Below are 27967 nucleotides of genomic sequence, written 5' to 3' on the forward strand. Positions count from 1 at the left end.
AGCAGTGTCCCGACTGTGCTGTGGATCATGGTCAAAGGTAACCCCGAGCTGAGAGCCCCCATCTCTGCCATGGGCTTCTCTGCTCCTATACCTGGCAGCTCTGCCACACTCAGACACCCCTGGTCTTTTTGTATCCCTGCAGGTCCTGAGACCACACTGTCCCCATGAGGATTCCCCTCTCCCCCCCACCCCCCCCACCCCCCGCCCTTAGCCTCTGGAGCAACGTCCCTCAGTGGAGCAGACTTCTAAAAGTTCTGATTTTGTGCTCTGCTGCTCTCTCACTTGCTGGGAGCCGGCCCCTCCCCCGTGGTCTGTCTTCCTGAATGGCTCGGATTCACTTCTCCCCATGTCCTGCCTTCCAGAAAGGGATCGGTTTTCTGTTCCTAGAATTGCTGCTCTTCTCTTCTTTCTCCTGTTGAGTTTGTAGCTGTTCAGAATGGTTTGATAACTATCCATCTGAACTCCTGGGACCTGATGATATTTAGGTATCCTACTCCTCCGCCATCTTGCTCCTCCCAGTGTAGCCTGTTCTCATGGTCATCTGGATGGAATTTGCTCCACGTGCTATGGACATGGTGGTGGAAAGTTGGATATAGTCCTTGCCTTCATGGAGGGCAAGAAAACATCACATAAGGACAAAGTGCCTTGAAAGACATAAAATGAAAAGAAGCATTCAAAAGTGAGGGAGACAGGGGACTATTTTTGGTGGGGTAGTCTGGGAATGCAGAGATAAGGAGGTGACGTTTGAAGGGACATTTCCAGGCTGAGGGAGTAACAGGTGCAAGCCCCTGCTGCAGGAATGGTCTTGTGTTTTCAAGGAATAGAGAAAGGAGACAGATAGGGCTGGTGGATGAGGTCTGAGATGGAGGCTGGGGTCCGATTATTTGGATTCTGGTAGATCAGTGGTTCTCAGGAGGGGGATTTTGCCTTTGAGGATATTAGGCAATGTATATAGACATTTTAGGTGGTTGGTATGCTACTGGCATCAAGTAGGTAGAGACCAGGGATGCTGTTAAACATCCTACAGTACACAGGACCACACCCACAACATAGAATGATCTAGCCCCAAGTAGTGCTGAGGCTGATAAATAAATCTTGTGGTAGATGAGGCTAAGGACTTTTTCTTTCTTTTTTTTTTTTTTTATGTTTAATTAAGTAATCTCTACACCCACCATGGAGCTTGAACTCTCAGCCTTGAGATCAAGAGTCTCATACTCTTGTGAGCCAGCCAGATGCCTCTAGATGAGGCTAAAGACGTTGGCTTTCATTCTAAGAGTGGTGGATGGAGGATATTACATAGGGAAGTGAGAGAATGTCCTGGTTCAGTTTTCTTTTATAAACCTAGAGTGTTGGACCAAATTATTCTTGCTGTGACATGCCAACCTTATCTGACTAAATTTGGATGGGAGAAGGGAGACTTCTTGGAGTTGGAGACTCTCCCAGAATAAGCAGTCCATTCTTCCTGGGGCAGCTGAGCCCACTTCTTGGGAGGGGTTTTGTATCGGGTGCTTGGGTCTTTGCTTGCAGTGAAGAAGAACAGCCCAAGGAGGAAGACAAAGGATGGAATTTAGCTTGATCTTTGGCTTACGGCTAGTGCCCTGTCCTCTTTTGGTCTGTAGACGATCCAAGAGGCTCATCTGAGCTAGTGAATGGACTTGTCCTCATATCTCTTGGAGAAAAATTCAGTCTTTGGTTGCTATTAACATTCGTTCAGGCTGGAATTGGATAAGAAAAGAATCGTAGTTAAGATTTCTTAGCCTCAGTACTACTGATATTTTGGGCCAAATTGTTTGTATTGAGGGGGCGAGGGTGTCCTGTACTTTGTAAGATTTTTAACAGCATCCCTGGCCCCCATCCAGTAGATGTCAGTAGCAACCTTCATCCCACTTGTGACAACAAAAAAAATGTCTCCAGACATTGCCAAATGTTCTAGAGGTGTGGGGGAGGGCAAAATTGCTACCAGGTTGATATAAGGTTAAGGGTCCAGTACTTAATGGGGTCCACAAAGATCACCATAAATTTCGTGATTCTTTTGGGGGAGGAAGAGCAGATTGGGGAGCTACTGACTAGATGGTCCTACTTTTTCTGTTCCCATAATCTAAGTTCTTTACCATCTGGCCGCTGGTCAGCTTATAAATTTAGCATCAGATATTTCTATGGAAGAAGGACAAAGAAGATACTGTCTTCAGAAACCCTCAAGGAACATTTTTGCCCTCTGATTATTTAGAGCTGCCGTTTTTGATGTCTAAGTGAACGTTGTTGTTCAGATGTATCATATATTCTGGGACAAAGACCTTGAGTTTAGTGAGAACCCTCTCCTTTCTCCTGGCCTGGGTAAAGATACGATCTTGAGATCCTAAGCCCTGAAAATTGGGGAGCCTCCCATCATAAGTCATTCAGGATAACTGCAATGGTTCAATTTCTCCATAGTGATGACTTCACCGTTACTTCTGAACATCCAGATATTATATTCTTGCCAAAGAATATATTTCTTTTTTTTTTTTTTTTTTAATTTGAAATGGAGGTTGGGGGCATTGAGAGCACATACCTGTTCTGCGTAAGGGTGAAGCCAGTGTTGTCTTTCCCATTTAAAAAACAAACAAAGCGATGTTCAAAAACCAAGACTGTAAATGAGTGACAGTAATGTTATTTGTAAGGAGAGACTCACTGATTTATTGTAGAAATCCAAGTGATTAATCATCTTTGCCTGCTTTATTATTAATAGTAAGTTACTTGGGACTTTCTATTAGGAAATAAAGAACTTCAGGACCAGAACAGCAAAGGGTAATGGGACTGTGGTGAAAGGTTCTCTCATTCTGTTCCATCTACAGGGGGTGTCCTTCCCTGAAATATTTGCTAGACAAAATTTTACTTACCTTTTTTCTTTCCTAGTTCTATTGGAATATAGTTGACATAATATTATGTAAGTGTAAGGCATACAATGTCTTGATTTCATACAAGTATATATTTTGAAGTGATTACCATGATATGGTTAGTTAACACATCCTACTTATCTTTAAAGACTTAAAGGCCTCCTCCAGGAAGCCTTCCTTGACCATGCCCCTCCCCGGCATGGATTGTGCTTCAGTATGTCTTGCACTAGTTCAGGTTTATATGGCTGATTAATACTGCAGACCCATAATTTGCTTTAATTGGGGTGAAATTCACATCACATCAATCTAACCATTTTAAAGTGTACGGTTCAGTGACATTTAGTACATTCTCAATATAACTGTCCCCTGTCCAGAGTATTTTTATCACTCCAAAGGGGACCCTGTGCCTACTTAAAGCGATCGCTCCCCATATCTGCCCCCCACACCCCAGCCCCACTCCTACCAGATCCCAGCAACCACCCATCTGCTTTCTGTCTTCAGAGATTGACCTGTTCTGGATATCTCAGAAATGGAATCATACCATATAAGATTTTGTGTCTGGTTTCTTTCACCTACTCTAATGTTAACAAGGTTTAGCTACACAATACCATAGCATGTATCATATGTCATTTCTTTTCGTAACATTCCGTTGTATGGATATGCTACATTATGTTCGTCCGTTCACCCACCGGTGGATATTTGGCCCATTTCCACCTTCCCCACTGTTGCCAACAGTGCAACCGTGAACATTCATGTACAAGTTTTTCTGTTCTCCTGGTAGAAGAGAAATACCACAGAGAGGAATTGCTGGGTCATATGGTAACTCTCTGGTTGTAACCTTTTAAGGAACAGCCATCAGACCATGGAGCACAGCGGCTGTGCCATTTTCCAGCCCTACCAACTGGGCACAGGCTTCTGGTTTCTCCACACCTGCATCAGACACCTGTTATTTTCTCTTTGCTGTTGGTGGTGGCATTCTTATAGCCAACCTAGGGAGTGTGAGGCCACTGAAATTTTGATTTTTTTTTTCCTAATATCTTCCCTGTTCCCCACTAAGAGACTTGAATGGTTGGTGGCATTGTGCTTTCACTACCAACAATGTGGTATAAGAGCTGCGCTTGCCTCCTCTCTTTCCTCAGAATGGGATCTTGAGGTGTCCTCGGCTTCTCTGAGTCTGAATTCTCTCATCTGTAAAGTGGGAGCCCCTAGAGCTGTTGAGGGGAAGAAACGAGATTTAGCCTTAGCCTGCCAGAACCAGTGCCTGGTCTAGGGCGATTTCGCAGTAAAGTTTGCCATAATTATGATGATTGTGGGGTCCCGGTGCCTAGGACTGAGTCACTGTAGAATAAATGTTTGTTTAAAAAAGCAGCGAACCTTTGGATATTGCTGAGTTAGCCCTCTTTTTTTATTTCTACCAACCGTTCCCTGAGGAACAAACGATTGTCTTGCAGATTGATCATTCCCAAAGCGAGGCAGACGAAAAGAAGGACTGGGTCAATGGGACAACTTCCCTTGGAAAAATACATCATGCAGACCTCCATAGGCTTGTGTTGGGGTTGGGGTGGGGCGGAGAGAGCAGCCGCTTGTATCCCTCAAAGGGAAGGAGGAAGAAAAGAACTTCCAACCCCCCTTTTTTTTTTTGAGATGAAAAAACAATCTTCTCAGAAAGAGAAAAATTGGGGATGACACCAGCTGTCTCGTTGAAGGTTGGTCAGTGGCCCAACTCTCTCCACTCTGGAAAGGGCTTGAGGGCCCCCTTAGGCGATGAGAGCTGGTAGCTGGCCTCAGGGAGGCCTTGCCTGACCACGGCGGCAGACATGGCAGCCCCTGAGCGCACCTTATCAGTCACCATTCTGTTACCCTAAGTTTTTGTGCTTGCTTTTTTAATATTTATTTTTTTAAACATGTTTTAAATGTTTAATATGTTTTTAAATGAAATATTTCTAACATAAAGTGATAAACCCCCAGGGGCCCATCTCCCAGATTTGACAAGTGCTAATAATATTCTGCCCTATTTGCTTATGTCAAATCCCCCCCTTTTTATCAACTTTATTAAGGTATAATTTGCTTACAATACATTTGTGCATTTTAAATAGTTGATCTTTGGCAAATGTACCCATGTTACTGCCTCCATTATCAAGATACAGATATTTCCCTCACCCCAGAAAGGACCCTCATTTCCCTTCCCCTGCTGGATTTTTCTCCCTAGTACTCGGTCGTATCTGAAATCACCTTGTTTGTGTCTCTTTCAGTCTGTTTACTCTCTGTCTCCCCCGCCAGAGTGTATGTTCCATGAAGGCAGGGCTATTTGCTCCCCAGTCCTTGCACGTCACGGTCCACAGTCACTCTGTCAAGGTCATGATCCTGTATTTTTTATTCTTGTGTTCACATTGTGACGTGCAGTGAGGTATGTCAGTGGGGTAAATTCCTGGAAATGGAAATACTGAGTCAACGGATATCAACTTTTTTTTGCTATTGTAAAAGAGATATCTACCCCCCCTTTCTCTCTTCTGTCCCTTGTCTCTCAATCAATGCTGTGGCCATTTTGGGCTGGATCATCCTTTGTTTCGGGGGTCGGGGGGGTGCTGTCTTGTGTTGGAGGATGTTGAACCACATCCCTAGCCTCTACCCACTAGATCCCAGTAGCATCCCCCATCTCAGTTCTGCATCTGAAATGTCTTTAGACATTGAGGGTGGTGGCGGCAAAATTTTCCCAGTTTGAGAACCACTGGTCTATGTCTGTAGGCTGATTTCCTGCCGTATTGTTTTTTTTTTTGTTTTTTTGTTTTTTGTTTTTTTTCCTGCCACATTGTTTTGTTCTCAGTTGGGTCCATCTCTACCTGAACTACCCTTGATGACACTAGATTGGCCAAATCCGTTTTTCACCAGGTCTGCAGACTGAATTACAAGTTAGGATCTTTACCTGTGAAGCTATATCATGAGATGAGCCACAGGTTAGTTGTAGAAGCAGGGAAGGCTTTGCGCTAACTCCACAAGGATAGGAAGGAGCCAGCTGAATTCTCAGTATTTCTTGTCTCAGGTTAAATATGTCTTCAGGGTCAGGCCCTGAGGATACAGCATCTTCCAGGCCTTCACGAACAAGGGGGAAACCCCTAGAAACTGTGTATAGGGGCTTGGAATTTCCTCGATCGCTCAGGACACTGAGTTCACCATTTTTGTCTTGAAAAACCTGTGAGCTCATATGTAAAGCAGTGAAGGATAAATGGGGACCTAATGAAATGAAGGAGGCAGTTCCCATCTTAAGGGGACGCTGTGCTCCGACCAGATGTTGCCAGGTAGGAATGTGGGCCCAGCCTTGCTGGACCTTCTTGTTTTTCAAGCAAGGCAGGAAATCTAGATTTTTTTTTTTTTTTTGAACTTGTGAGATATCTTGATTCTTGAATTTTTAAATAATTATCAGGTAATTACATTTAAGCTTGACATGGGCCAAATAAAACACATCTACGGGCTGATAGTTTGCAACCTCTGAGTTAATGTATGAGATTGTTTCTTGTTTGGGGACTAGCTCACTCAGTACAGAAATCTTTTGGTTTGACTGGGGATCTAGTCAACCCATGTTTGTTGAGTATCCACTGTGTGCCAAGTTCTAGAGCTGCCACTTGGCATAAATTTGCTGGAATGACTGATAACGAAAGGGATGGATAGAGATTATGGGTGGGTGGGTGGATGGATGGATGGATGGATGGATGGATGGATAGAGGAAGAAAGGATGAATGGATGGGTAGATGGATGGGTGGTGGATGGGTGGATGGATGGATGGGTGGACAAAGACTGAATAGCTGGTGGATGGTTGGGTAAATACATAGATCAATCAGATATTTTATATATATACACACACACACAGATACACATATATTTATATATATATAATATTACAGAAAAATTTTATGTCTGGGTATTACTTCACAATGGTATGGGGAGTTGAATGAGGGTATAAGTAAATCAAGATTGGCTGTGAGATTATAATTATTGAATCTGAGTGAGTTTCCTTGTACTTCTGTGCTTTCTTTTGAATATGATTGGAAATGTCCCATGCTAAAAATACTTGTTTTAATGTCCTTACCATTTGGAGATACAACCTGAAGGATATACAGGTAAAATGACATCATGTCTGGGACATGGTTTAAAATACTCAACTAAAATTTTTTGCAAGTCAGTGTGTAGATATGCTGTGGTCTGAAGGTTTGTGTCTCCTCAAAGTTCGTATGTTAGAATCCTAACGTCCAGTGTGATGGTGTTGCAAGATAGGGCTTTTGGGAGGTGATTAGGTCACGAAGGTGGGGCCCCCCTGAGTGGGGTTATTAGTGCCTTACGTACAAGGCCCCACAATGGTCCCTAGTCCCTTCCACCAAATGAGGACACAATGAGAAGTTTGTTACCCAGAAGATAGCCCTCACCCAACCATGCTGGCACCCTAATCTTGGACTCCTAGCCTCCAGAACTATGTTTATAAGCCACCCAGTCTATGGTATTTTTGTTATTCGAACCAAGACAAGTACAGACTAAGACACAATGAAGCAGCCTTTAGCAAAATAAGGATTCTGATCATTGTTACCACTGGGTGGTGAGTATATGGAGATTTGTTACAGTGCCCTGTGTAATTTGTATGTGGTTGCAAGTTTTTACAATAATTTTTTTTAATGGGTCAGAGGGACACCTGGGTGGCTCAGCCATTAAGCATCTGCCTTCAACTCTGGTCATGGTCTCGCTGTGCTAGGATCAAGTCCCATGTCAGGCTCCCTGCTTGGCGGGGAGCCTGCTTCTCCCTCTCCGGCTCCCCTCTGCTTATGTTCCCTCTCTCACTATCTCCCTCTGTCATAAATAAATAAAATCTTTTAATAAATAAATAATAAAAATGGGACAAAGAAGTGGGGGCCTCATGTTTTCGTGGTACTTTTAGAAGTGTGGAAGGAATCATGCCCTGGGTGAATTTCCCACCAGTGTGGTAGTGTTGTTATCCAGGGAATGGGTATTTTTTTTTTTTAAAGATTTTACTTATTTATTTGACAGAGACACAGCGAGAGAGGGAACACAAGGAGGGGCAGAGGGAGATGGAGAAGCAGGCCTTCTGCTGAGCAGGGAGCCCGATGTGAGGCTCGATCCCAGGACCCTGGGATCATGACCTGAGCCACGGAATGAGTATTTTTTAACAAGCGGTGTCACAGGCTGAGTGTTGGTGCAGTGAGACAGGAAGCATGGGCTCTGTTGTGGACTGCAGGTTGAGAACAGATTTCTCAGCCACATAGTTGCCCTGCAGGGTGTTCTGACCCCCAGTTCTCCCCCTCCCAGTTTATCCTGCCTGGAGGCAGAAGAGGATAATGGTCAGATTATCTGGAATCAGCCTCCCTGGGTCCAAATGCAAGGGCTACCACTTTTTCTGGCTGTGTGGCCTTGGACATATCATTTCACTGCTCTGATCTTCAGTTTTATCATTAAATAAGAGTAATTCTAACATCTTACAGATTTATTATGAAGATTGAACTAGTTATTATATATAAAGTGCTGAGCACAGAACTTGACGTGTCACATTTCTGTGTTATCATTATGCAAGTTTTGTTGTTAGTATGTTGTTGCTGCTGTTAAGCATTCCAAGAACAGGAAGAACTTTTTCTTTTTTTTTTTTTTAAAGATTTTATTTAATTATTGTCAGAGAGAGAGAGGGAGAGAGAGCAAGCACAGGCAGACAGAATGGCAGGCAGAGGCAGAGGGAGAAGCAGGCTCCCTGATGAGCAAGGAGCCCGATGTGGGACTCGATCCCAGGACGCTGGGATCATGACCTGAGCCGAAGGCAGCTGCTTAACCAACTGAGCCACCCAGGCGTCCTGGAAGAACTTTTTCTTTAAAGATTTTTTAATTTACCCATTTGAGAGAGAGAGAGCATGAGCAGGGGGTGGGCAGAGGAAGAGGGAGAGAGTCTGGAGTGGACTCTGCACTGACCACAGAGCCCAACGTGGGGCTCGATCTCACGAAAGGGAGATCATGACCTGAGCGAAAACCAAGAGTTGCGCACCTAACCGATTGAGCCACCTGCGTGCCCCAAGAACTTTCTGAGATAGATGGGATAACTGGGGGCAGAGGCTAAAAGAAGTCAAAGAAAGAGGTACCCATTGTCAACTGATCTACCTATAGAAGCCCATGTGTGACCTGCTGGAGTCACTTTCCTGCCCAGTAGGTACAAGAAGGAATACAAGAAAAAAGCAACTTCCTGACCATGTCCTTTCTCTGCAGAATGAAGTAGAGCTGGGGGAGTTGCTTCTGTCACTGAATTACCTCCCGAGCGCTGGGAGACTGAATGTTGATGTCATTCGAGCCAAGCAACTTCTTCAGACAGATGTGAGCCAAGGTTCAGGTACAGTGCGACCCCCTTCTTCCCCCATTTCCTTAACGAGGCATCTGTGTTTGTTTGACCCAGGGCCAAATTTTTTTTTTCTGCATTCCGGATACTATTACTAAAACCCCGCAAGGATAAACAGATAGCATTTAGAACTAGGATGTTGGATCAAGAGGGAAAATAAATGATCAGATATCTCTTAGGGTGAGGCAGGTAAATGATGGTGTCTCAGTAACCCCATTTGAATGGGGGATTTGACTGAGACCATGTGTGGTCAGTACTGACCTCCAGATCCTCTGCACACACGAAGCCCCCAAGGAAGGGACCCGCCCTTCCAGCTGCTGTGCCTGCAATGGAGATGTCAGGCTCCGGGTGGCGCCAGTGTGCACCGACCACCCATTCCCATTTGCCAGAGCAGTGGACAGGCCCTGAGGTGTTTTTTTTCCCCCCACCAGCTCATTTCAAGTGTACCTTGAATCTTTATAAATCCCAGCTCTGAAAAGACTGTTGTATTTAAAATGTCTACTTTATAGTAAACCAATTCAAAGATGACTTTTCATGAAATGGAACAGATTACATTCCATCTGTATGGAGCTTCTCCCATGACAGCAAAGGATATTATCCTGAAAGTAGCCAGGGTCTCTGGGACCTCTTCAGCTCCTTGGAGAAACCACTGTCTCCTCTAAGGACAGTAGCCAAAATAAATTACTTTTGCTATAAAGTGACAGCTGCCTCTAGAAGACAACTTGCATTCTCAGAAACCACATTATAAAAATAGAGATTTGGGAGGGGTCAGTGGAGGGAATGATGTTAAGGCTGGAGAGTTTCAGACTCACCACGATGGGGGAAGCAATAGAATCAAATGATAAAAGGTTCTGGAGTCAAACTGCCTGGAACCAAGTCCTCGTTCTACTACTCACAAATGATGTGGCCTTGGGGAAGATACTTAATCTCCCTAAGCCTCAATTTCTCCATCTGAAAAATTGAGATAACAACAGTATCCATCTCATGGAATTGTTTAGACAAATATTAAATTAGATAGTGTGCATGAATCTCTTTGTAACTGTAAAGCGATCTAAGAATGATAGTCATTAATCTGTCATCTCTATACTCCCGTGTATGGAGTTATGGGCTCACTGACATGATAATGGATTTCTAGGGACAAAAAAACCAGGGCAGGCTCTGGGTCTGGATTTTCTTCCACTAGTCTGATCTTAAGCAGACCATTTCCTGTCTTGAGTCTTCAGTGTCTTCATCTGTAAAATGAACACAGTGCCTGACACATGGGAGGAGCTCAATAAGTCTTGGATGGTTGGAGGAAGAGAGATAGGGATGAGCAGATAAGCAGCTGGATGGGAAAAAGGAGGGATGGGTAATGGATGGATGGATGGATGGATGGGATAATGGATGAATGGAAGAAGGGGTGGATATCTGGACTGATGGATGGAAAGATTGGTGGAATGAGGGAAGAAAAGAGAGAAGAAAGAATAGGTAGGTGGTTGGGTTATCAGACAGATGGGAAGTTGGATGGATGGACTGAGTTTCATGAGCTCCAGCGTTCTTTAATTCTGTCTCCAATTCTCAGACCCTTTTGTGAAAATCCAGCTGGTACATGGACTCAAACTTGTGAAAACAAAGAAGACATCCTTCTTAAGAGGCACAATTGATCCTTTCTACAATGAATCCTTCAGCTTCAAAGTTCCCCAAGAAGAACTTGAAAATGCCAGCTTAGTGTTTACAGGTAGGTAGTGGGACCCTGATGGACTCCAGGTGAGACATAGTTTACTTACTATCCTAGAGATAGAAGGTGTCTGGAGAGGGTCATGTCTGGTGTTCAGCTACCTGGGTGTGAATCCACTTGCCATTTGTGGAGTTGGGCAAGATTCATAGAACCATAAAGCGTAATTATTACAAATGTAAATTTTAGAGCCAGATTTCCTGGCACTTCTACATAATTGCTGACACCTGGGGCATGTTGCTTGGCCCCTCTAAGTCTCCGTTTCTTCATCTCTAGAATGTGGGCAATCACAGTACCTGCTTCATAGGTTTGTAAGATTCAGTGAGACTATACAATGAAGTAAAATCAAGTCTAAAATAATAAGTGCTCACTCTGTCCATTTAGACGCTATGGTGATTCAAGTAGCTTATAGCCTTACAGGGAAACGTGAGAAACACGTGACCTAACTTGGAGAGGAGGACTTTAAAAGGCTTCACGTGCTGCTTTGGTTGAATTTAATTTATTGTTTTCAGGGTGTATTAGTTATCTACTGCTGCGGAACAAATATAATGACTTAAAGCAACATTTATTAAGCTCATGGTTCCTGTAGGTTAAGAACCCCGACTCAGCTTCTCTGTGTGCTTCTGGCTGAGGTTCTCTGCCAAGGCTGCAGTCATGGTATTGGCTGGGCTGTGGTCTTATCTTAAGGCTCAGCTGGGGGAGGATCTGTCCTCAAGCTTACTTGTGTAGTTAGTGGTTGGTAGGATTCAGTTCCTCACAGCGAGGGTGCATTGGATTGGAGACATCCGTTCCCTCCTGGATGTTGGCTGGTGACCTTCCTCTTTTTCTCATGACGTGGGCTTCTCCATGAGGCAGCTCACAACATGGTGGATGGTTTCCATCAGAGTGGGCAGCTGAGCAAGACGGAAGCTGGAGTCTTGTAGTGACCTAATCTTAGAAATGACATCCTTTTACTTTTACTCCTCTGTTCCTTAGAAGCAACGCACTGGGTCCAGCTCATATTCCAGGGGAGGGGGTTAGAAAAGGATGTGAATACTGGGAGTTAGGGGTCATTGGGAGCCATTTTAGAACCTGGCTCTCACTGGGTCAAGTAAATAGAAGTAATGGTTATTTCCTGTGTCCTGTCCCTGGCAGGGCTTCACTCACCTTATTGCTAATAGGCATCGTAATTCACCCAGTCAGGTCTGCATCATCCTCATTGGCTTATAAGACTGGGGACTGAGGCTTAAAACCTAAGCAGTCCACCCAGTCTCCGACTGGTAGAGTCAAGATTTAAGCTCTGGTCTTCCTCGATACAAAGATGAGGGGGGTCTGCATTTCCCCAAACATCTGGGGAGTGCTGGCATGGGGGACCTGAGCTCACACTGAGGAGTGGTGCTCCAGAGTAATCGGGAGCCTAATCTGTTCGGATCTACTCTTAACACCTTAGCTGCTGGTCTCCCGAGAAAGAAGGCCATGGCTGAAAAAAATCCTTGCATGCAAGGCTTCCTCTGCACAGCCTTACTGCTTCTCGTTACCAAGATTGCAAATGCTCCATGCTCCAAGACTCCTCTGAGGCGTGTTGGTTCTGGGTTTTCTTAGGGCCTGTCACCCAGAGAGTCTGCATCCAGTCAGGGCCCGCCTGCCCTAAGCAGGTATGACAGTCCTATCTGTTGCAGCCTGGGATGGCTGCTGTCCACGGGTCCCACTGTCCCCAAGGTTTCAGGTAAAGCCAGAGACCGTGATTCCACTGAATCTTTAAATGGTATGGATTAGGCAGTGGGAACTCTGCTGAACCGAGATAAGATCCAAGCATGGAGTATCAGTTCCCAAGTCCCTGTTGAGAGGGAAGGACTTAAGGTTGCACATTTAGATCAGGAAGGGACCCCAGGGGGACATCCAGTGCCCAGAAGGAAAGCCCTGACACTTTTATATTTTACTTAAGATTTTAGGACACAAGTAGCATGTGCTGGTCACAGTGAGTGTTACAACCAAAAGAGGAGTTTGGACAGAGAGTCAGAAAAGCAGAGGGGTTAAATGCACGGGCTGTGGAGCCAGGGCCTGGGTCTGGGCTTTGTGGCCTTGAGCAAGATCTGTGTGCTTAGATTTTCTCAGCTGTACAATGGATATAACCACTCGAGGATGTCTTGAAGGATTGTTGTGTGGCTCAGATGAGAACAAGATATAATCAGTGCTGAGCACCGTCCCTCATGCAAGACAAGCACTCAGTAACCTCGAACTATTCTTTTTTTTTTTTTTTAAGGATTTTATTTGTTTATTTGACACACAGAGAGAGAAATCACAAGTAAGCAGAGAGGCAGGCAGAGAGAGAGGGGGAAGCAGGCTCTCTGCTGAGCAGAGAGCCCCATGCGGGACTTGATCCCAGGACCCTGAGATCATGACCTGAGCTGAAGGCAGAGGCTTTAACCCACTGAGCCACTCAGGCACCCCAACCACAAACTGTTCTTAAGAGGCAGTGTTACTCTCTTTCTCACCCCCCTTCCAGTCCCTTCTCCCCGAGGTCACTGCCTGTAACATCCTGATATGCCTCATTTCACGCTTTTTTCATCATTCACACAAACATCGTCCGCATATAGAGGATTTGGCTCTTTTGGGAAGTTACTCATTCATTCCAGAAGTGGGGATGAAGCCCTTTCTCCGGGCCAGACACAGTTTCCTGGTGCTGGGAATATGGCTGGGAACAAAATGGACAGCCCCTGCTCTCGGGGGGCTTGGCAGATCATTCTGTGGACACCACCCTGAAAAAGGGGCTTTTGTTTCATTAACAGGTGACTGTGTCCAGTCCCTCTAGGTCAGTGCAAATGTGGATGGACCTAGCTCTTTATTTATTTATTTTTTTAAAGATTTTATTTATTTATTTGACAGACAGAGATCACAAGTAGACAGAGAAGCAGGCAGAGAGAGAGGAGGAAGCAGGCTCCCTGCTGAGCAGACAGCCTGATTCAGGGCTCGATCCCAGGACCCTGAGATCATGACCTGAGCCACAGGTAGAGGCTTTAACCCAATGAGCCACCCGGGTGCCCCATTTATTTTTAATGATTGCATTACTCACGGTGGGGGGCAGGGGAGGATGTGGGGAGGTGAGGGGCGTGTGACGGAACCTGAGATGAGGTGACAAGACTATGGGGCACCCTTTCCAGAAAAACACCCTGAAGGACAGAAAATTTTGCCTTCCGTTGAGAGGGGTTTTTTTTGAACCCCTTGAATCCGCTATGTGAATCCCATCTGGCAAAAGCCTTGAACTGGAGCAGCACCCCCGTGCCCCACTGCACAGCGGGTGACTGGCATCAGCCGCACCCACCCATCAGACAAGGCCGTGCTCTCCATTTGTGGAACGCCTGCTTCTCCTGTTTAAATGTTGGGGTTCCACGCCCCGAGCTCAGGGGTGCCTCTCGTCAGGTTAAAGCCCATTGAAAATATTCTTTCTAGAGAAGGAAGGACCGCAGGTCTTCCTGCCTTCTTCAGGAGGGCGTGCCCAGCTCGGGCTACACTTGACAATCCGTGGAGCTTTCAGGTGCTTCTATGAGTGCCTCGGTACCTCGCTGTGTTCATAAGCATCTGCCTTCTGCTCTGGTCATGATCTCAGAGTCCTGGGATCAACCCCCAGTGCTCAGTGGGGAGCCTGCCCCTCCCCCTCCTCTGCTGCTTCCCCCTGCTCGAGCGCCCTCTCTGTCTCTCCCTAAGAGGTAAATAAAATCTTGAAGAAAAATAACATAAAGGGCTGCCAGTGACCAGGCTCCACCCCGGGGACTGTGACCAGACGGACGGAGCTGGGGACGTTGGCTGTCTCCCTATCTGTGTTTATGTATTTTTAAAGCACCTCAGCTATTTCTATGCTGAGTTGGGGTTTGGAGCCATAACTGTGAATGGAAATTGCATTTGGGATGGCATTTTACCTAGAGGGCACTGACCATAATGATAAAAGAAATCCGGTGGAGCTGGGATCTGTCTGGGCAAAGCTACCGTTGTGCCGAATTCGGATCCATGACGTTCTAACTTGCTTTATCTGTCAGGTAGGAGTAGAAAGCTGTCACGTCCAGGTGAAGGCTCTGAATCCTAACCTATGAACTTGTTTCCAAACACTTGATAAAAAAGTAAGGTTGAGCTGCACCTAGAGCGTATGCCGAGAATCCTCGTAAAAACCCGTAATCAGCCAGCAGGCGGGGCTGGTTAAGCCCTTCCGTTTCTGTGTGGGATGAAGGTTTTTCTGCAGTTTTCAGTCAGGTGATTTCTGCAGCTGAAGTTTAAAAAGGGGGGGATAATTGCTTTTCAGCTCGTGAGAGAATGACGTGGGGCCCAGAGGCCTTCCGGAAACGTAGAGTAGAATTGGCCACTGAGGTTAGTGGGCTATTCTTGGAAGTGGGGGAAGAAAAGGAAGGGAAAAAAAAAAAAAAGACAGCTTGATGAGGCCTTTTCAAAAATTAAAAATAGAGTCACTCTGTGATCTAGCAATTCCCCTTCTGGGAATATCCCCAAAAGGACGGAAAGCGGGACTCCCCACAGACATTCGCGCACCCAGGCTCCTAGCAGCGTTATCCCCAGTAGCCAAAAGGGTGAAGCAGCCCAGGTGTCCATCTACAGATGGATAAATGGATAAATAAAGTGGGATCTATCCATTCAGGGCACAGTTATTCAGCCTTCAAAGGAGGGACATGGTCACACGCTGCAACATGGGTGAATCTTGGAGACATTCTGTTAAGGGACGTAGGCCAGAAATGAAAGGGCAGATACTATAGAATTCTACTTACATGAGGTACCTCCAGTGGATAGATTGATAGAAAGAGAAAGGAGAGTAGAAGCCGCCTCTGATGTCAGGGGCGGGGGTGGGGGGTAGATTTCAACTCCTGGGGCAGGAGCTGACCGAGTGTCAGTCTCCACGGACTGAATATTTTTTCAGCAGCTACTATGTGTTATGTATTCAACAGAGAACCAGACATTCATGACCCATGTTCTTTTTCTTTTTAAAGATTTTACTTATTTTTTTAATAGAGAGACACCGTGAGAGAGGGAACACAAGCAGGGGGAGTGGGAGAGGGAGAAGCAGGCTTCTCGCTGAGCAGGGAGCCCTCTGTGGGCCTCAATCCCAGGACCCTGGGACCATGACCTGAGCCGAAGGCACAGGCTCAACGACTGAGCCATCCAGGCGCCCTATTGTGACCTATATTCTCATGGTGTTTCATTCTAGTGCGGGACAGGTGGACGTCAGTCCAAGGCCAAAGCAATCATGACGTAATTGTGAATCGGTCTAAAGGTTATGAAGGAGAAAAGCAAGGTGTGTTGCAAATGCCCAACCTGTCCGGGGAGTGAGCCGGTGATAGGTTAGCTGGACGTGGAAGGTTGTGGGGAGTGAGGTGAGAGCAGACAGGCCTACAGCCCAGAAGGGAAACTGAGGTCTTGGAGGGAAATTGAGGCCAACCTCATCGTTCAGCCTGGGGGCTGACAGGTTGACAGGGGTCAGCAGGGAAGCCCCATGCTTAAGGCAGCTGCTACGGGAATTACCCTGGGCACAGGCTCAGAAAGAGGGGAAGTCCCCAGTGATAACCAGTGTCCAGGCAGCTGCGGAACACGCAAGAAGAGAAACCAAGGCAATGACCGACACTCCTAGCTCTTTTGCCAACCTTAGTGTGTCTAGCTAGGACTAGAGAGTGTGGAGTCTCCATCCTTCACGTCTCCTAGGGATTTGTTAAAAATGCAGGTCCTGATTCAGTCAGCCTGGTCTGTGGCTTGGGATTCTGCCTTTCAACAGCGCCCAGGTGCCACCAGTAATGTGGGTCTGCAGACCACACTTTGGGGGAGAGAATACACAGAAGACCCCAGAAGAGCAGCTGGGTAAGCACCAGTCATTCCACGTGCATTAGAAGGAATCGGGCTCTTGCAGTGATCCTTACCCCTGCATCTCCACTAGACTGCTAATCCCATCTGTCGTTAGTGTTATGTTGGGACTGTAAAAAAATCCTGATGCCCAGGCCCCAGGCAGAGCAACGGAGTGGGCCAGGGCATCTGTATTTGGGGCGAGGGGTGTGTCTTTCACGGCTCCCCAGTGGCCTCTCTCGCCCAGCCCAGGGTTGGTAGCAACTGCCCATAGTGTTCTGCCTCCCTCCCCGCCCCGCTGTCTGCTTGGAGGCCTCCCAGGCCCCTCTGTGAGACTGAGTTCCAAGGCACCTGGTCTGCTTCCATAATTGCTCGGCTTTCTGTGGCTGCAGCATCCCATTGGTTAATTGAATCTGCTGAGGTGTGGGGGAGGGGGAAGGGGGGTGGCAGAGGAGGAGAGGGGAGGTAGGGAGCAATGCTGCCACCGGGAAGACCTCAGGGCTGGATGGGCCCCAGAGGACATGCTGCGAAAGCTTTGGGGTTTGGGAAGCAGACCTGGAGAAGCTGAGGGTTTCCAGCAGAGGAGAGAGGAGGAAATTATTCTGAGAGGGACATAGCCATTCTGCAAGGGCCAGAAGATCCCTTGAGATGGAGAGGTGCTGTGGCTTTGTTCTGGGACACAGATGTTCCCCAACATCTGGCCTCAGCCCACCTCTGCCCCATCTCCTCCCTGCAGCCTCCCCACAGCCTCTGTCTTCTTTCCCCACCCGACTCCTTGGGCACCAGGCCCAGCCCTGCCTACGAGAGAAACGGTTGCAGGGCCACTCCGAGTACCGGTGAGAGTGAGATGCAGTTTTTGGTTCAGATGTCATTTCTGCCGCTTAGCAGGTGTATGTGACCTTGGGCAAATGACATCCCTGTCATGCAGTTTCCTTCTCTTCCCACCTCAGTACATCATAGAACTTTAGACAGTGCCTTCTGCATAGTTCGTGCTCAGCAAATACCGAACGTGGTGATGATGGTGGTGACGATGGTGATGAGGACGGTGTTGTTGGACCTTGCCGTAGAAGAGTGGACCCTGGAATTACGCAGACTTGGGTTGGACTTGGGCGCACTGGTAACCAGCTGTGTGACTTGAAGCAGATGCCTCCCTCTCTCTGAGCCGGGACTTTGTCTTGTGTAACATGTTTAAAAAAGCAAATCATTCCTCTCATGGGAATTAAAGGCAGATCAGCACGTGGACCTGCCCATCCCAGAAATAGCCCCTTGGAAAATCATGCCTATTGTTTTAATAATTCCAGTGTTGTTTAATAATTCCGGCATTGAAATGCTGGCTCTTTGGAGGTGAATAGCCCGGGGTCGCGTCCTGAGCAGTGTCCGCTCCTGATCACCATCGCCCTAAAGCTGCCAGCTGGTTCGGCATCCAGGAACCAGGAACGGACTGGCTGCGCCCACTCAGCTACAGAACCGGCCTGGTCTGTGCTCCGCGCCGGGTGCTGGGGTTGGCAGCGTGTGGTGGAAGCCGGCAGGGACACCTGGCTCCAGACCTAGACGCAGTCATGGGAAGTAAGCGGAAGAGCAGGGGGGACCAAAGCCTCCACTTTCTAGACAGCGGGTAATGAAAGGGGGCCTCTGGGAGCCAGAGTGTGGGAAACATTACAGAGAGGACACAGCTCCAGAAGGAGGCCCACAGACTTAGGTATGAACTCCTGGGCTCACCCTGGAGTTGCCCCCACAGAGTGGATATGACCCTGAACAGTATAGGAGAGACTTTGAGAACTGAACTATAGTGTAGACAACCGCCCCGATCTGCAGCTGGCCCTTGAGGACACTTTGAAAACTGAACCGACTTTGGCCTAACAGCACCTAGAAGGCAGGTTAGAACATGTGGTCTGAAGCCAACCTACTCAGTTGCCTGGTACAGCCAAAAAAAGTCAATATATTTAGTAGGATTCAAGCAAGACCTAGAGTCTTACAATATTCAAGACGTCCAGGATACCATCTGGAACAACCTGATTCATAAAGAACCAGCCAAGTCTGGCGAGTTCTCAGAGGAAATATAATCAGCAGGCACCCACCACAGGATGACCCAGACGGTGGGATGGTCACACAGACTTTAGAGCAGTGATTGTAACCATGCGCCAAGAAGGAAGGGTGAATCCTCTTGAGAAGTATGCTAAGACGGAGGCTGTTGCGGGTTGGTAGAGAAACAGAAGAAAAGAACTGAGTAGAACATTTCGAATTGAATAAAATATTCATTGGATGGGGTCCGTGGCAGAATGCAGATGATAGAGGAAAGAGTTAAGGAACGTACAGATAGATGGAGAGAAAGTACATACTGTGAGCAACAGAATAAAAAGATTGGGGGAAAAGAGGAACAGAAGGGGAAAAAAGAAACCTATGGAGCAACGTCACACAGCCGAATATTCATGTCATGCGAATCCCAAAAATAGGAGTGAGGAGAAGCAGGAGGTAGCACTGGGATGGCGGTGGGCGACTTACCCCCAAAGGCCCCATGACTTCCTTAGCAGGTTGCTGGACCATGGGCTCAGCAGAACCACACATGTCCCTCCCTTCCTGGAAAGCGATAGCAAGTCACGAGGAGACAGTATCACACCAGGGTTCGAGTCAGTCAGACCGAGCTTCAGCTTCTGACTGTGGGCAAGTGCCTTTGTCTCTCTGACCCTCCGTTTCCTTGACCAAACCACGGGGGACATCGTACTTGTGTTTATCATGGAACTCGGGTGCGTTCATTATCTCATTTAATCTTTTGATAAACATGGAAGGTGTGATCTACTCTATAGCCATTTTTCAGCTGGGGAGACTGAAGCTCAGGGAAGGGAACAACAGAGAGTGAGCCAATTGCAAAGTCGGGGGGACTGGTCCTCACAAGACTGCCCTGGCTTTGGACCAGCTGGCTGGACATGCGTGGTCCCTGAGCCCATGCAGTTTCAGTAATTCATGAGAATGACTCCCAGGACTCAGGAAGGTGCTTCTTAGATCTGTAATTTTAGGATGGCAAAAGGATGCAAATTAAAATCAGCCCAGGGAAGAGACACACGGGGGATGGGATGTGGAGCTTTCAATCATTTTGTCCCCATGGAGTCATGGACGGTGTTACCTCCTCCTGCTTACCGACTGTGCCATGTGCACAGAATATTGCCAACAAAGGGAGCTCCCTGAACCTTAGGTGTCCAGAGTTTTTACTGGGGCTCAATCCTGTACTCTCAGGGAGCTGACCTTTGGTCTCCAGCACCTGTTGGAGGTCCCGCTAATACCTCTAGTCATCAGTTTCTCTAGGGAACCCCAAAGCGGTCGCTGTAAACCCCATTGCCTGTGGCTAGAGCCCTAGATGAACAAAGACACCTTTGCCAGATATTCCACAAGCCTGGAAATCACCTCCAGGGAGCCAAGGGTATAGACCAAGTCTCTCTTTGGGTAAGATGAGCTCTTCACTACGCAGGAAGTAGCTAGTCCCTGATGCCAAGTTACCCAGCTGGTGAGTGGTTGGGCCAGGCTTCCATCCCAAGTTCGTTGGTTCCAAAGTCTTCCTCACTCTTAACCACTACGCTTTAATGAGCGTAGGAATCTTCTGGGGACCTTGTCAAAATGTGGATTCTGAGTCAGTAAGTCTGGAAGAGACCTGAGCATCTGGATTTCTTCCCTTTTTTTTTTTTAAGATTTTATTTACTTGTTAGAGAGCGCACACAAGCAGGGGAGCAGCAGGCAGAGGTAGAGGAGGGAGCAGGCTCCCCGCCGAGCAAGGAGCCCGATGCAGGACTCCATCCCAGGACCCTGGGATCATGACCTGAGCTGAAGGCAGCGGCTTAACCCACTGAGCCACCCAGGCATCCCAGCGTCTGGATTTCTAGTAAGCTCTGGGTAACGCTGATGCTGGGGTCTGAAGACCACACTTCAGATAGCAAGAAGACACATCATCTGTTCTCCCATGTTACCCCAATATGTCCAGAGCACAGAAGGCAGTATGAGTTTGGAAAATAGCACAGGGCAGGTTGACTAGAGCCTGTAAGATTAGAAGCTCTATTTTTTTTTTTTTCCTAAGTGCCTAGAAAAACCTTTGGAGGGTTTTGACCAAGGAAGTGCTATGATCCTCTTTTAAAGTATCCCTCCAGCTGTTGAATGGAGATTGGCGTTGTCGGGAGACAAGAGGGGGACCCAGGAGACCATCTGGGAGGCTACAGCGCTGGTCTAAGGGGGAGGGGATGGTGGCTTAGACCAGGGAGGTAGCAAAAGGGTTTCAGAGAAGTTACTCAGTGGGAAATAATGTAGGAGGCAGAGTCAACAGAAAGGGCTCAGGGATTAGATATAAAGGACAGTGCTCTATTTTGGCAAGATACTTAACCCTCTGAATGAGGATTTCCTCGTCAATAGATTTCAGCCCCCCAACTCCTAGGGTGTCGTTGAGACAAAGAGAAATGAAGTATATAATGTGCTTAGCATAGCGCTTGGCCCTTAGTGGTGAGGGCTCAGTGGATTGTGGCATTGAACCTGGATGTGGGTAGAGGTGGAGAGCCAGCCAAGCTGTCAGGAGATGGAAGCAGACCCCTGCTACCCTGGGGCTCTCCTGGCAGAGCACAGAGCCCGCGTGGCACCCCCACCTCACCTTTCCTCCAGAGAGGCTCCTTGAGCTGCCAAAGCCCATCCACCCAGGCAGTAAAACTTGGCTAGATGTTAAACATTCATTTTGGGGTCTAGTGGCAGCCTTTAAAGACCAGTCCAGCTGCCAGGGCTCCTGGGAGCTTTACTCCGTTTGTGTGGCTGTTTAAGGGCAGGGATTCTGGTGCCTTTGGATGGAGCCTCCTTCCAGGCACATCCCCATGGGGGAAAGCATCAGGGGGCTGGGGATTTGTCCAACCACGCGTGTCCCTGCAGAGCCCTAGCTGGGAGTGCGAAAGGGGAGCCAGTGAAGGTCAGGTTCAGCTTTGCCTTGGGTCTCCGAGCTGGCGAGAAGCAGCTGGGCTCAGCTGCCAGGGCCAGAGCCTGGTGGCTGTGAGATGAAGGCTGCCACATAGAAGAAATCAGAAACCTAGGATATCCTTTCTGGACAGCCCTTCTGTCCCTTGCCTTCTCTACTGCTCCAGCCCTGAGCCGCCAGTCAGTGGGGAGAAGGCTTAACCTTTAAAAGGCTAGGGACTGTGGGGCACCGGCTGGGTGTCATTTCTCTCCCTACATCTCCCGGAAACCTTGTGAAAATAGCTTCGGCTTAGATGTCAGAGAACTAGGTCCGAAAGAGCTTGGTTGCTAAATCATCTCAAGCAGGACCTTTTCATCTCGTGGAGCCTGCGTTTTCTGTCTTTTGGATGCATCTAAGATCTACCTTGAGGTGGCTCATTCTGTCTCTAACAATGACAGCAGACATATATGCATTAACTCATTTAATCCTCATAGCAGCCCTGTGATGTAGGAATTACCATCATTTTATGAATGGGGAAACTGAGGCAGTGCTCGGAGGAGTAGCGTGCCCCAGGACCTGGGGTCAGAATTCAAAGTCAGGTGATGTGGGTCCAGAATCTGGGATCTCAATCACTGAGTTACACAGCCTCAAATATTTATCAGGCCCCTATTATGTTGAGGTGCAGTGCCTAGTTGCTGGAAAAATAGCAGAAAGGCAGAAATAATTAATCCTTCCTTGATACTGGCATGCTAGTTGGGGTGAGACAAATCAACACCTAAGTAGTAATGGAGTGTGGTGTCAGGGGCTGGAGCATCCCTTTAAACTGGGCAATATAAGCTGAGAAAGGGCCAGCTGTGCAAAGATCGGGGAGAGGAACATTCTAGGCAGAGGAACTGGCAAGTACAAAGGCCCTGGGGCCAGAGCATAGTTAATGCAGGGAGTAAATTACACGTGAGGTCAGAGCAATAAGTAGGGGTCATGGTAAGCTCAGATGACAAGTATTTAGTGAACACCTACTGTGTGCCTAAGACTGTTAGGCACTGGAGAAACTAGTGAACATGACAGATGTGGCTTCTGCCTTCACGAAGGAGTGAGATAATATGTGTGCGGGGATACTTAGCACATAGCAGATGCTCAGTGGGTGTAATTTTCTCTTTCCCTGCATGTAAGTTGATGTGAAAACTGCTCCCCTGGGTTTCTGCCTAGCTCCCAGCCCCCACACTAAGGCAGGAAGTCGTTGGCTTATAATGGCGAATCATCTCTAGAGACTGCCTAGCCGAGGGCATTATTCGCCCACAAACAGGTGGGTGAAAAATCAGCAGAGTGGGCACAGGGGTCGGCCTTCCCGCTCCGTGTGGTGCCCCCACACTGGCCAGGGGAGGCAGGGTCTTTGGGGGCTTAACTCATGGCCACTGTCTTTGTGATCCTGAGTTATAGAACAGGCCCAGGAAGACTGTCCACTGGCTCGGGGCCAAAATTGTTATGTGTTTGCTTCTAGGTTTTTTAAGAATTTTTTTTAAAGATTTTTATTCATTTATTTGAGAGGACAAGAGAGGGAGCACAAGCACTAGCGGGGTGAGCAGCAGAGGAAGAAGCAGGCTCCCCACTGAGCAGGGAGCCTGACACAGGGCTCGATCCCCAGACCCTGGGATCATGACCTGAGAGGAAGGCAGACGCTTAACTGACTGAGCCCCCCAGGTGCTCTGCTTTTAGGTTTTATCTTGCTTAATTTTATCAGGGGTGGAGAAAGCAAAAGAAAGACGGCCTTACGGTTGATTCGTCTGTGGGAGCCTCTTCCATTTTTGTTCAAGGTCACCTTGGCCTCTCAGTGGTGTCTTTGGTAAGGAGGAGCCAGGGCGCTTCAGGCATGCATGGACAGCTGTGTGAGAAAATAAGGGCCCCCAGCCTTACTACCAGAAGTTTCCCTAAAGCCTCTGTATGTCGCTAAGGCATTTGAGGACTGGAGCAAATCATTCTTTCCCAGGTTATTGAGCGTGACTCAGAAAAGAGGTCACAGAAGGGGTAATGGGAAGGGCAGGGATTCGGGGGTACGTCGTCTTCTCACTCATAATAGAGGCACCTTCCATTAAGGCTTAGTAAGTCCAGGCACAGTCCCATGGACTCTCTCAGTTGATCCTCACAACAACTGAATGAGAGAGGTACCAGTGTTATACCCATTTTACAGAGGAGGAAACAAACTCAGCTGACTTGTTTGACGTTCCTGTGTTAGCTGAGGTCAGGGAAGGCTGCTGTTGTGGGTTGGCCCTGCTGGTTTGGGGTTTACCGCCATCAAAGCTGATCTCTTGGTCGTGCACTGGTGTCTGTGGGGCCTTCCACGAGTGGCCTTCCATGCAAGGACTCAGGGAGCCAGGCCCTGTCTGGTTTGTGGCTCTGCCATCTTTTTGGGCCTTGGAAGTTTTCGCCCCAGCCGGTGGTTAGCAGAGGGAGAGAGGGGAGGTTGTGTGGGAAGTTTTAACAGGCTGGGTCTAGAAGTTGGGAATATCCCTTCCACTTCCACTCCGACCCTCTCGGCTACAACTCCCTGCGGGGTAGGCTGGCTTTATAGTCTGGGAAGAAAAGACTTTGGTGACCTCACAGCCACCTCTGCCGTAGCTACCCAAGGGGGCAAATAAAAGCCATCCTGGGCCCCGAACAAGCCTGGTCCACTGCCTCCCCGAGCCCCCGCTGTCCCTGAGTTTGCCGTGAGTGTCCCCAGCCTCGGGGACTTCTGCCTGACAAGAGTGGTCCTCCTAGTGAATTCGCCACATAACCTTTAGGCTGTGAAGCGCTGGGCACCTGCTGACGTGGGCAAGTCGTCAGGCCCGGGGTCCTCGGCTGGGCTCATGTTGTCCCCCAGCGGCGTCTGGAAGCATTCGTGGTTGTCACAACTCCAGGCGCGCTGTTGGCATGTAGTGGGTCGAGGTCAAGGATGTTGCTCACATCCCACAGTGCGTGGACCAGCCATCACCCCCACCCCACAGTGGCAACACCCCCGAGCTTGGGCAGTGGTCTCTGCTGGTCTCCGAGTCTGCGGAGCAGGGTCGGCGAGGGGGTGCCGGCTCCGAGCCAGTCTGCCCCAGTCCTGCCCCAGTCCTGCCCCTCTCGGTGGCTTGTTGATTCTTCCGATGGCCTTTTCCCCTCTCTGCATTTCTAGCAGTTTTTCTTTGGCTGCCCGAGTGTGAAGAATTCAGGGGCAGAAACCCGAGGGAATCTGTGCTCATCTGTGCAGATTTTTCAAATGGCTTCCCAGCTTCCATAAGAATTTGGGCAGACAGAACCTTCCCGCTTGGCTCACGAGCCCGTCTCCCCGGTGGTGTGACCTGGACAGATGGCCTGCAGCCTGGCTCCGTGGGAGAGGCGGTGGGGAGCCCGCTCAGGATGTTTAAATCTGGCTTCTGCCCCTCCCCACCTTGTGGCTTATGGGTGCCTGTCACCTGCGTATGGTGACACCGAGGGTTTATAAGGGGAAAAGGGGTTCTGGTGGCTTTTCAGTGTTGTTGTGATAAGGAATATATATTTATACAGACATATATACATACGTATGAATATATGTGTGTATATAGTGCAACCATGTAGGAGAGAGTGGAATAAAAAGTAAAAATCCCTAATTCTTCCTACGTAAAGGTAATCACTCCTCACAAGCCTTCGCTCTAGGAACAGATACATTTCTCTGTGTGTGAATATGTGCACGTGTGTTTGTGTGTATGGGGGCAGGTATACACGAGTGTGTGTTTATGTGTGTATCTCTGTCTGCTAGTGTTAGTGTCCAGAATAGATCTACTTTTATGCAGCTTGCTCTTTTCATACACTAGATCGTGGATATTTTTCCATGCTAGCATGTTTACACATACGCAGGCCAGGTGCTGTGGATACAATAGTGAGCAAATGAGACAACAATCCTGGTTTCATCAGATGACTTCTTGAATGTGGGAAGTCAGGTAGTAAACAAAGCAAATAACTGTATGGTGCAGTTCCATGCTAAGGAGGAAACAGAAGGGAGGGCAGAGAATAGTGAAGGTTGGGGGGATGATGGCAGTTTTTTCTAAGATGGCCAGGCCTCGTGGAGAAGGTGACATTGGAGGCAAGATGGGAAGGAGGTCGGAGATGGGCCACGTGGACGTGGATGTGGGAAGAGCATCGCAGCCAAAAAGAATATCAAGGGCCAGAGTTCTTAGGTGGGAGGGAGAGAGCGGGGAGATCAGTGTGGCTGACACGGAGTGCACATTCCCCCTCATTATTTTTAATGACCGCGTGATATTTCATTAAGTCCAGGAGTTGAAGAATGTATTTAATTAGTCCCCTGTTGGTAACATTGGGATTCGTTCCAGAGTTTTTTTTGCCCTTTAGGAACATTACTGGGGTGGGCACCCTCGGCATGTCTCTGTGGGTATGTTCAGTGTACCTTGAGCTAAAAACACACTGGTGGGCTTGCTTGGCTGAAGCATGTATGTTTGTCCATTTGGATAGCTGTTGTCAAGATGGGTAGTGCAGGGGCATCTGGGAGGCTCAGTTGGCTAAGCATCCAGCTCTTGGTTCTGGCTCAGGTCATGATCTCGGGGTCCTGGGATCAAGCCCCACATTGGGCTTCCTGCTCAGCAGGGAGTCTGCTTGTCTCCCTCTCCCTCTGCTCCTCCCCCTGCTCTCTCTCTCTCTAAAATAAATTAATTAATTAAAAAAAAAATTTGAAGTCCCCCTGAAAAAGTGACAACAATTTTTACTCTTGTGTCTTCTTGCAGTATGCATTTGAAACAGATGACTTTGGCGAATTATTTATACCTTTATGGCCCACAAAGGCCCCAACTCCTTTCCCCCCCCAAAAAGGATTCTTGTAAGGCAGAAATAAACAAACTTTGAAGATTATGAAGTGTTGAACAACTATGAGATGTTAATTTTTACCTTTAAAAAGCATTTTGATTTTTAATTCTGTATTGTATAATACTTCACATATATGGGGGGAAAAAATCACAGGCATTCATTGACCCCCCCCACCCCCAGATCTGTCTTAGATTAGTTTTTCATCTCTCAGTTGGCCTAGGCAAAGCAGTTCCACATTGGTCCCTGGCTTCAGAAGCCCAGGGTATGCAATTATTTTATTTTGAAACGAGTGAAAATGTGATAAATGGACTTGATCAAGATGTAAAACTTTTGCCTTTGAAAGATGTAGTTAAGAAAATAAAAGAGCAAAGCACATCTCAAGAGAAATTTTTTGTAAAGCATATCCAATGAAGAGCCTATATCCAGAATATATAAAGAACTTGAGTAACTCAGGAACAAGATAAACAGTCCAGGATCCAGTAAAAAGTGGGCAAAGATTTGAACAGATGCACTTCTCAAGAAGATGCAGCAGTGGCAAAGAAACACCTGAAAAGATGCTATACTTCATTAGTCATTAGAAATGCAAAGTAGGGCGCCTGGGTGGCTCAGTGGGTTAAAGCCTCTGCCTTCCGCTCAGGTCATGATCTCAGCGTCCTGGGATCGAGTCCCACATCGGGCTCTCTGCTCAGCGGGGAGCCTGCTTCCTTCTCTCTCTCTGCCTGCCTCTCTGCCTACTTGTGATCTGTCAAATAAATAAATAAAAATCTTTAAAAAAAAGAAATGCAAAGTAAAGGGGCGCCTGGGTGGCTCAGCCCATTAAGCACCTGCGCCTTCATCTCAGGTCATGATCCCAGGGTCCTGGGACCAAGCCCCACATCGGGCTCCCTGCTCAGTGGGGAGCCTGCTTCTCCCTCTGCCTGCCACTCCCTCTGCTGGTGCACTCTCTCTCTCTCTCTCTCTGTCAGATAAATAAATCTTAAAGAGAAGAGAGAAATGCCAGGTAAAACCACAGTAAGATCCACTGCAAACCCACTAGTACAGTTAAGTGTAAAGATAAAAAATTCCAAGTATTGGTGAGGACGTGGGACCGCTAGGACTCTACTATATTTCAGGTGAGAATGGCTGATGGCGATAAGCACGTTGGAAAGCAGGATGCCATGACCTTATAAAGTTAGATACACATTGACCATACAAACCAGCGATGCTGCTAGAAGTAGAAGGGATTTACCCAAGAGACTTGAAAACAGGTGTCCAACAAGGTCATGTACATCCATGTTCCTAACAGCATTATTTGTAATGGGCAAAAAACTGAAAACAGCCCCAATGCCCATTATTGACTGAATAAACCCAGTGCCCATCTTGGATGAATAAACCTATTGTGATACATTGTATCTTCGAATCCTACTCAGCAATAGAAAAGAACAAAATACGAATACACATACAGACAGCTGAATTTCAGAAAC

At 47.6% G+C, this 27967-nt stretch overlaps 1 protein-coding gene across 3 annotated transcripts in view; it reads left to right on the forward strand.

Moving 5' to 3' along the window:
• LOC111156106 (synaptotagmin 17) overlaps positions 1 to 27967 on the forward strand; it is an 85262-nt gene that overhangs the window by 44899 nt on the left and 12396 nt on the right. For all 3 annotated transcript variants that reach the window (XM_022516725.1, XM_022516724.1, XM_022516723.1), the window contains 2 exons: positions 9123 to 9243; positions 10811 to 10966. In XM_022516725.1, coding sequence (XP_022372433.1) covers positions 9123 to 9243; positions 10811 to 10966 — 277 coding nt within the window. The remainder of the gene's footprint in view (positions 1 to 9122; positions 9244 to 10810; positions 10967 to 27967) is intronic.

The sequence above is a fragment of the Enhydra lutris genome, unplaced genomic scaffold (genome assembly GCF_002288905.1).
Source record: "Enhydra lutris kenyoni isolate GAN:26980312 unplaced genomic scaffold, ASM228890v2 scaffoldscaffold45, whole genome shotgun sequence".
Taxonomy (NCBI): domain Eukaryota; kingdom Metazoa; phylum Chordata; class Mammalia; order Carnivora; family Mustelidae; genus Enhydra; species Enhydra lutris.